The 10,562-nt window shown below is 34.9% G+C and overlaps 1 protein-coding gene across 1 annotated transcript in view; it reads right to left on the reverse strand.

The window, feature by feature from the left end:
- The window catches only part of rundc3ab (RUN domain containing 3Ab), a 13,721-nt gene extending 3,418 nt beyond the window's left edge, over positions 1-10,303 (reverse strand). Inside the window, exons 1-10 of the mRNA XM_016569452.1 lie at positions 10,299-10,303; positions 7,918-8,033; positions 7,662-7,789; positions 4,880-4,965; positions 4,578-4,667; positions 4,251-4,331; positions 2,994-3,156; positions 2,735-2,892; positions 1,438-1,557; positions 1,195-1,289 (exon numbers count right to left, since the gene is read on the reverse strand). Of these exons, the coding sequence (XP_016424938.1) occupies positions 1,195-1,289; positions 1,438-1,557; positions 2,735-2,892; positions 2,994-3,156; positions 4,251-4,331; positions 4,578-4,667; positions 4,880-4,965; positions 7,662-7,789; positions 7,918-8,033; positions 10,299-10,303 (1,042 nt within the window). The remainder of the gene's footprint in view (positions 1-1,194; positions 1,290-1,437; positions 1,558-2,734; positions 2,893-2,993; positions 3,157-4,250; positions 4,332-4,577; positions 4,668-4,879; positions 4,966-7,661; positions 7,790-7,917; positions 8,034-10,298) is intronic.
- Between the last annotated feature and the right edge of the window lie 259 nt (positions 10,304-10,562).

Below are 10,562 nucleotides of genomic sequence, written 5' to 3' on the forward strand. Positions count from 1 at the left end.
CATTGCGGTGAATCAGAGGTAAAAAATGATATAAATACTGTTCAGTTTCTTGCACAGACTGATTGTTTCGTGTCTTTACACATCAATGTATCGTCACGAGCCACAGGGTTTATTTTGGTTTTGTTTGTGTATGTTTTTTTGACTCTCAAAGCCATGATTCCCATTCACTTCCATTATATGACTGACAGACTGCAACGGTTTGAGTTAAAAATCTTTGTTTGTGCTCTACTGAAGAAACAAAGTCACCTACATCTTGGATGCCCTGGGGGTAAGCAGATAAACATCAAATTTTCATTTTTGGGTGAACTATCCCTTTAAAGGGACTTTGATCAGATAGACACTTTACTATCCCATGAGGCTACAGGAGAGGATTTATGAATGGCAGTGAAGTGACACAACTGATGCTGGTAGGTCATGTGACAGTAACAACATGGTGAATGTAGTTTGTCAGGATTACATTTACACTACACACAATCATATACAGAACATTCTTTTTTTAGTGGTCGCAAAGTATTTATTCAAAAGAAGAAACTACTCAGAGATTATGCGATTTTAGATGCAGCCAATATATTTTTGGAGGGGGAGAGAAAGATATTTATGAGGGCACATGAAAAAATAATAATGATGTGCATGGATAGTTCATTTATTTAAAAAAAAAAATAACACTTCAACGTTCCATAAAAAATAGGAGTTGTCAGTTGTGATTTCATGGTTTGAAGTGGTAGCTGTACATAGTAGCTGGTTTTTAGAAGGTCAATGGCTTGTCAAAGCAGGTTTAGGTGGTTGTTCAGCTGGACTACCATGATGGGTAACTAGTCTGTTTTTTCCATGCCAGTCTACTGTATTAACAACCATTCCATGTAAATGTGACACCAAACAGTATGTAAACACAACATGGTAAGTCAGTCTCTTCCTGTCTAAGTGAGTAGTTCCTGCTAGAATAAGCTGTAAAGAGGACCACACCTCATACTGATAGTCAAAAGTCTGTCAACGTTAAACTTTTGGGCACACAGTGCTGGTACACCATCTTGGTCCAGCAACAAACTAGCTACCATGCTTCACAAACCTGCTTAACCACCTTACACCTATTAGCTCAGTTGATCAACCACCCAAACCAGCTTGAACTTGACAGCTAAGTCAAAACAAAGCTACAGTACCAAATTCAGCTTGTTGTAGGTGGATTTTAAGGTGTACCTGCTGTGCACCAGGCTTTTCCATTCTGTTTCCTTTCTGTCCTCTGAGAATCTGTGGTTAAGCTTATATGTGGTTCCGGGCTTGGAAAACTACCCCTAAAAGACAACAACAGACCCACAGCAACAGCATAAGAGTATTTGCTGTTGAATTTTCAAGTTGAAAGAAGAAATATTCAAGTTGGTCGGCTAATGACTGGGATTTTGAGTAAGTTGTTAGCCCATATGAAAAGCAGCCGCTAATCACCTGTGGTACAGTTTCCTGTCCTCCTGGTTGTTGTAGTTTTGGAGAGATGGCCATTGGTTAACAAGAGGGATTGACAAATCCTTAGAGAGGGGATGAGATTCGCCTGGAATCAGACTTGTCCTGCGATACAGTTGAAGACAAAAACATATGTACATGTGTGTCACAGATTCTTGAGATACTGTATATGCCACTGTTTTTAGCAGACATTACTTTTAAAATAGCAACACTTTGAAATGAATCAGAGATGATCACTAGAATGTTCTAAATGCAAAATGTGACTGCTTTTGCAGTGCCAACCTGCAATTGTTACTTCAAAGAGCTATTTCTACATGATTTATCCAATATGAAGTAGTTTTGGTGGACTTAAGATAGTTTATTTACCATTATTATGTTACCATTTTTTCAGTGTATTTACTCTTATTTTATTACAATTATGGCATTACATCATCTATCACAACCCCTAAAACCACCTGTCCTCAGACCATAAATTAATACGTCATATAGATAAACATATGCATGAAACGTAAAATTATAATACCTTATATAATATTATAAGAAATCCTTAAAATAAATCGTTTTAGTTAACATGATCAGATATTTATATTAAAAACAAAAATCAGGATATATCAAAATCTTCTGTCCTTCTGAAAGTGCTCTTTCTATACTACACTTATTCTGAATTTAGCAAGGCTCTGGTGTGATTTATAGTAGTAGTAGTATTTTTTGACATAATCATGAAATATAAACAGTCACATAAATTGTAAAGAAATTTTGGTCATACTTCAATTTAGGGACCATTTCTCACTATTAACTAGCTATTAACTACGACTCTTGCCTAAACTCCTAATTTGCTGCTTATTAATAGTTAGTTGTTAAGTTTAGGTATGGGGTAGGATCAAAGGATCAAAGGATCTAAAATATTTTCATTCAAAATGGCATTAATATGTGCTTTATACTGTAAGTACTAATAAACAGCCAATGTGCTAGTAATATGCATGCTAATAACTAATAAGCAACTAATTAATAGTGAGAATGAGTCCTTAAAATAAAGTGTTACCAATTTTTTTTTCATTCATTCATTAATATGAATGCTGGACATGTTCATGTGTTTTTTTACATATTGATTTTTACAGTACATGTTTTTGAATCAGATTTGATACATATTGAGTGATAAGAAAAAGTAGAAGAAGCAGAATGTTTCACCAAAACATAGGTGAATATGTCTGAACTGATTAATTCAAAATAATTTCATAAACTTTCACGTCTCAAGAATCAGTGGTGTGTGTGTTTCTCTCACAGTTGTTCCTGCAGCTCCAGTATGATGTTCTCCAGGTCTCTCTTCTCTTTCTGGCTCTGCAGCTGCAGTTCTTCTAGTCCAGCTGTTAGTTTTTTATTCTCCATCTCCACATTCTTCAGCTGAGATTCCCGCAGCCTTACCAGCTCCTCAAGGTACCCCTGAACACAAATAATAAAAACATACACACTTTAGCACGACAGATTAATTTGAGTGTTACTCACCCACTATAGGAACTCTTGCTTTGTTGTGTGTGTTTAACCTTTTGCGCATTGACGATCTTGAACCTCTGCTCCATCTTGCGGCACTTGTTCCTCCAGCTCTCCTCATCGGTGACCAGAGGGATGTATGGATGCTCGACACTGTCATCACTGTTACTGCTGTCCACACTCTGACCGTCCTCATCGTCACTGAGATAATCATAACTGAACCAAACACAACACAACATCTCATTGCCATGGCAACAGAGCAGTATACTTGATTCTGGTCAATTTGAGCAGCATTGAGCGGTCAAATATTTTTCCATAGTAATGAATCTGACCCTAAGCACTACTTTCAAATGTCTCGTATTACTCCATGGTCTCTCTTTTCATAGTAAGTTGGAATAGCTATTTGGCACCACATGTCATCATCCCCCTATTCATCCAGAGTTTATTTTATGATAATGACCACATAACCAGATTATACATTGTTATAATTAGTGATAACTGATTAATTGGCCAATATTTGACTAAAGTGAAAATATCACCACCAACCAATAACTGTGTCTAACTGGCTGATTAACAGAAATTCAGAAATGAGCAACAAGTTCTTTTTAATGAAAAGGTCAAAATGACTCTGAATTGAATCAGTTTAACAAAAAAATTGTATTCTTTCAGGAAACCATATGAACAACAAGCATTCCATTAGTATAGAGTAGGGCTGCACAATAATGGTTACAACTGATAATAATGATCATTTAGCTCCAAAAATATAACTGCAATTATTAATCACAATTGTTTTCGTTTGAGATATTTCTTTAACATCAGAATTATTGCACTTTCACATAAGCACAAGTCAAGAGATTGTCAAATAATACACAAGGGTTTATTTTTTCCTCATCTATCCTGATTTATTATATTTATCAAATACATGAACACACTCTCTACATTACAAAAAAAAATTGTAAAACCGTAAAAGGCTTCTCTAAAAAATGAATGGGAAGATTAAGTAAAACACTGGGCAGAGAATTTATCCATTTAAGAGAAATTAGGGGATTTAAACTCTTAAAATCTGGCAACCCCAAGCATGTGGAGGCGTGCTACCAACGCCAGTTAACAGAAATGTCAAATGAAAACAACGTTTTCGGAATAAATAACCAGAGGGTATAGTAGAATATTTCCAATGATTATGCATAATCATTAATACGATTAATTGTGCACCCCTAGAATAGAGGGATATAAATACAATCTAAACATTGAAACCCACACCATTCCCTGTATGAAACTGTGTTGTACTGTAGGAAACAAATGATCTTCACCTTTGTGTAAATTTCAGATATGGAGTGTAGTCAATAACAGCCTCAGACTTCCCATCCAGAGCCTCCCCTTTCAAACAGAAACTGACAACAAACATAGAACAGCAAGAATTACACAACATTGATTACATTGCATAACATTATAGCTCGGTTCCAAAACCTGCATTAAAGTATCATATGCTTTACATGAGTGTGGTGTGCAGAGTTCCTGCCTATGTAAAACATTCCAAATCAATCACTTACGAGGTTCCATTTCAGATGGTTTTGAAACATAGCTTGTGTGTTTTGTATTCCTCAGTTTATTACCCCTTCCATTACCCATCCTCTTACCTAAAGTCAATCGCTCCAAGTCCGATGAGCATTCCGGTCAAAACAGTTGCTTCTTCTCGCAACATTATGGCACCTTCATCGTAGAACCTCCTGTAGACAAACACACACACACATGCAATACATAAACAAACACAATCACATTATAGATGCACCATATTATGTATTCGACAGTGTAACATTCATAATGGCTGTCTACATTGTTATGTTTAAACTGGTTATGTGTAATGATTCCTGGGTGTGACTGCGTGAAAGAATCATATTGGTGGTTTGATTAATACTGAGTTTTTCCCTTTCAGCCTGACCTGGTGGTGCGGCTATCTCGCAAAGCTGTGGCGATGTATTCAGACAGCCGTTTCTCCATCAGAGCAACCCGTAGCCATGCTCTGCCCTAAAGACACGGGTAAATCACAAGTCAAGGCAAGCTTCATCATAGCAAACATCTACATGCATATACTGCAGAAACATTAATGAACACCTTTAAAGTTAAAGAAAGTTGAGTTGATTAATTGTCAATGAGAATAAAACATACCAAAATCATACTTTTTTGGAGAAAACACTAACATTTTACAATTCACCAAAATACAGTACAGAGTATTCTGTAACATTTTTTACAACAACTTTTGTTTTGTAAATAGACATTTTTTATACAGCAACATGAAATACAGTGATGTGTAAAACAGTACCCTAACAAAAAATTACTGTACTTTGTCATATTCATATATTTGGGTTCATATATTTCACGTACCATGGTATTTAATTACTTTACAAGGTCCACTTATAATGTTGGTGCCAAAACAATCATATTTTAGTATTTCATGACTACCTGTTTTTCTCTAATTTGCAAGTTTTTTAGATTTATTTTAATAAATAAGAGAATAGTTTGAAGTTCTGCAAGTTACATTATGTTTTTGTATGTACATCATGCTCTTTTATCTCAATACAAAGATTATTTCATCCAAAAATAGTTCATTCATATTTATTCACCTTCATGTCATTCTAAACCTGTATGACTTTCTTTCTTCTGTGAAACAAAAAAGATATGAAAGATATTTTAAAAAAGGATATTTTGAAGAAAGTTGGTAACCTATGTTTTTGCAATGCTGACTTAAAATATATGTACAAAAAAAAAACCCATTGAGACATTTCTCAAAATATCTCCTTTTATGTTGCACAGAAAAAAAGAAAGTCATACAGATTTGGAAGAACATGTAAATGAAGAAAGAATTTTCATTTTTGAGTGAACTATCCATTAAGTACGCACCTTACTTAATGTACTCCAATGTACTTCTATCTTACCATAACTGTGGCACAAAAGAAGTACAGTGGATTCTTTGTTTGTGTATTCAATTCAAGCATTAATGATTATGGCATTACTCATTCTACTTTATCTATTTTAAGTAAAGATTTGTGTGCCCACCTTTGCTCGTGAGGAGTTGATGTTCTCCATGTTCTCAATGCTGCTTATGCAGTTATTGGGCACTTTACTGCAGGCCAGACGGATGAAGTCCCAAAAACTACGCTGACCATCAAACCAACTGCCAGAGCCTGCATAAGACATGATGTGAGAGATCACCTGCATTTGCATCACTGGCTTAAATACTGTATGTCCTTAATGTTCTTATAGAGTAAAAGTCTACTGCTAGTGTAAGTATGCTAGTGATACGCGTTCTTACCTTTAAAGCGGTGGCTGAGGATGTGTTCCAGAATAGCAGCAAAGTTTATGAACTCCTCAGACGAGTCATCGATGGGCTCTGCTGTGTACTTCTCTAGCAGTGTCTTCACCGAAAACCTGCCATTCAAACACAAACAATACAGTGTACTTCAATATGGAAAAAATGACCTGGTTTCCATTTTATTTTAAGACCTACAGTACACCACTGATACCATGTGGGTTTGTTTTTCTGGTTGATTTCATCTGTATCCAAGACATTGTCTTTCTTATTTCATTAAGTTTAACTCTGTGTTGTCTGTATTGTAGACCATAATTGAAATCCCAAGAGAAAAATAAGCACACTTTAGCATACTTTCAGAAAGACTTTATACTCAAGTGTGAACTGAATGTAATGTTTTCAGACACTTAATTACATGTTATTTACAATTACATTTAAATGTTTATAGTAAATATATATTACATCATATTGGTTGAACTTGAGTGTGTTTTTAACCCAATTAATCAGAACTTAAGCATATCTTCACAATTTAAATGTTTATAGTAAATATATATTACATCATATTGGTTGAACTTAAGTGTGTTTTTAACCCAATTAATCAGAACTTAAGCATATCTTCACATGTAACTTCACAATTATTTCTATTGTCTTTGAAATATAGTTAAAGTGTTCTGTTGTTTAATGTCATTTTTATGGAAACTTGACTGTCATGCATTTAAATATATGTGTAAATACACATTTGTACTGATGAAGTTGTATTTAGTATATATTAATATATATATATACTGTATTAATTAATATTATATTTATTAAATATATTAATTTTAAATGTACTATCAAATAACATTATAACATAATAACATCATTATAATGAGGGGTCAACGAGTGAGGATCCATGTGCAGCTTTATTAAAAAGATAGAGTAGCAATACAGACAGGGTAAATCACCAGTAGACAGGGTTATCAGAGACGAGACCAAAGCAGAGTCAGAGAACAGACAGAGGGCGGCAACAACAATACTACAGTGAGAATAAAAGTTACACCTTCTTTCTTTGCGTGAACATTTGGACGGCGTTATGCAAATCTGTTTTTGCAATGCTGACTTAAAATATATGTACAAAAAAAAAACCCATTGAGACATTTCTCAAAATATCTCCTTTTATGTTGCACAGAAAAAAAGAAAGTCATACAGATTTGGAAGAACATGTAAATGAAGAAAGAATTTTCATTTTTGAGTGAACTATCCATTAAGTACGCACCTTACTTAATGTACTCCAATGTACTTCTATCTTACCATAACTGTGGCACAAAAGAAGTACAGTGGATTCTTTGTTTGTGTATTCAATTCAAGCATTAATGATTATGGCATTACTCATTCTACTTTATCTATTTTAAGTAAAGATTTGTGTGCCCACCTTTGCTCGTGAGGAGTTGATGTTCTCCATGTTCTCAATGCTGCTTATGCAGTTATTGGGCACTTTACTGCAGGCCAGACGGATAAAGTCCCAAAAACTGCGCTGACCATCAAACCAGCTGCCAGAGCCTGCATAAGACATGATGTGAGAGATCACCTGCATTTGCATCACTGGCTTAAATACTGTATGTCCTTAATGTTCTTATAGAGTAAAAGTCTACTGCTAGTGTAAGTATGCTAGTGATACGCGTTCTTACCTTTAAAGCGGTGGCTGAGGATGTGTTCCAGAATAGCAGCAAAGTTAATGAACTCCTCAGACGAGTCATCGATGGGCTCTGCTGTGTACTTCTCTAGCAGTGTCTTCACCGAAAACCTGCCATTCAAACACAAACAATACAGTGTACTTCAATATGGAAAAAATGACCTGGTTTCCATTTTATTTTAAGACCTACAGTACACCACTGATACCATGTGGGTTTGTTTTTCTGGTTGATTTCATCTGTATCCAAGACATTGTCTTTCTTATTTCATTAAGTTTAACTCTGTGTTGTCTGTATTGTAGACCATAATTGAAATCCCAAGAGAAAAATAAGCACACTTTAGCATACTTTCAGAAAGACTTTATACTCAAGTGTGAACTGAATGTAATGTTTTCAGACACTTAATTACATGTTATTTACAATTACATTTAAATGTTTATAGTAAATATATATTACATCATATTGGTTGAACTTGAGTGTGTTTTTAACCCAATTAATCAGAACTTAAGCATATCTTCACATGTAACTTCACAATTATTTCTATTGTCTTTGAAATATAGTTAAAGTGTTCTGTTGTTTAATGTCATTTTTATGGAAACTTGACTGTCATGCATTTAAATATATGTGTAAATACACATTTGTACTGATGAAGTTGTATTTAGTATATATTAATATACATATATACTGTATTAATTAATATTATATTTATTAAATATATTAATTTTAAATGTACTATCAAATAACATTATAACATAATAACATCATTATAATGAGGGGTCAACGAGTGAGGATCCATGTGCAGCTTTATTAAAAAGATAGAGTAGCAATACAGGCAGGGTAAATCACCAGTAGACAGGGTTATCAGAGACGAGACCAAAGCAGAGTCAGAGAACAGACAGAGGGCGGCAACAACAATACTACAGTGAGAATAAAAGTTACGCCTTCTTTCTTTGCGTGAACATTTGGACGGCGTTATGCAAATCTTCCCACATCGTGACGTAGACATGAAGGTTCATTTTAAATGTACTATCAAATAACATTATAACATAATAACATAATTATAATGAGGGGTCAACGAGTGAGGATCCATGTGCAGCTTTATTAAAAAGGAAGTGTATCAATACAGGCAGGGTAAATCACCAGTAGACAGGGTTATCAGAGACGAGACCAAAGCAGAGTCAGAGAACAGACAGAGGGCGGCAACAACAATACTACAGTGAGAATAAAAGTTACGCCTTCTTCAAGCAATCGTGAAACAGGTAACAGTCCAAGGTCAAACACATATCCAATAGAGTAGTACAGGGAAATGCTCAGTAATGTCAGCCGGGGCAAAACAAGACTTCGTAATGAGAGAGAGAGAGTGTGTGTCTCTGTGTGTGTGTGTGTGTGTGTGTCTGTGTGTGTGTGTCTGTGTCTGTGTCTGCCTCTGTCTCTGTGTCTCTGTCTGTGTCTGTGTGTCTCTGTCTGTATGGCTTAAATAGTCCCGGGAATGAGGAACAGGTGCGCTTGTAATCAGCGCCAGGTACAGGGTTATGGGAAATGAAATCCGGGGGAAGAGTTAGTACTCAGGTGAGGGTGCCCTCTGATGCCGATTGGGGGGAACCACAGAGGCCAGATTCATGACAATCATGCATGTGCATTAGTATGTTAGTCAACACATGAAAATTAATTTACATCTTTAAAGGGGTCATATCTTGTGACGGAAATGTACCGCCCCTTGCCATATTGTGATGCCCTGTGTCTGGCCGGAGCGACGAGACAAAAACATTAAAACCCATTATAAACGAGGCATTTGTTGCATCCACGCATAAAAGATTATTAAAACATCATTTAAATTTACTTTTAAATTAAAACTTTTAATTTGACATTATTACAAAGTGAACTATTTCAAAGTGTACTTTCAGTAAGTGTGCTAAAAACATGATCTTGAAAACATACTCTCTTTAAAGTACATTTAAGTGCCCATTTATTATTATGATCTGCAAGTACACTACAAGTGCACAGTCAATACAATCAAGTGCACTTCCTTTTCACAAGGGATAATTATAAAAAGATCGGGTTTACAAGGTAATCTATAGGTAAAGCATTACCACAATCTATATCAAAAGAAAATTTCTTTATATTTGTCCATACTAATACATTGTTTATTTAAGCAAAGAAAAAAAAAATCTAATACAAAGATAAGACACAAAATCTTTGAAATTTTTAATACACTAAGTCTACACTAAGTTAAAAGCCTGTAGCAAGAAGCAATGGTGAGGTAATAGCCAGTGATGTCTGATGCATGTGTTCCGTTGAACTGTGTGGATCAATGCACTAAATGAATCTTTCTGATAAATGACTAAACCATTTTCTACTTAACTACTTATTGTACTTACTTCATCTATAGAAAGGTCATGAATACAACTGCTTCCAACTGAGTGACATACATTAAAGTACATAATGTATTATGTATGAGTTCTACTGTATGTACAACATGCATATTTTGTCATGTTGTTAACATAATACCGAATGTCACCTGCTTTCTTGCTATGAATATTTTTAGGCAAAATATATTAAATGGGGCTTTTTAGAATCAAATCTGGGTTATGTGATGTATCACATTTTTGAAAGGTAGTTCCACCTGCTTTTATCCTGAGCTA

This window comes from Sinocyclocheilus rhinocerous, unplaced genomic scaffold (assembly GCF_001515625.1).
Source record: "Sinocyclocheilus rhinocerous isolate Xijiao unplaced genomic scaffold, SAMN03320098_v1.1 scaffold1763, whole genome shotgun sequence".
Taxonomy (NCBI): Eukaryota; Metazoa; Chordata; class Actinopteri; order Cypriniformes; family Cyprinidae; genus Sinocyclocheilus; species Sinocyclocheilus rhinocerous.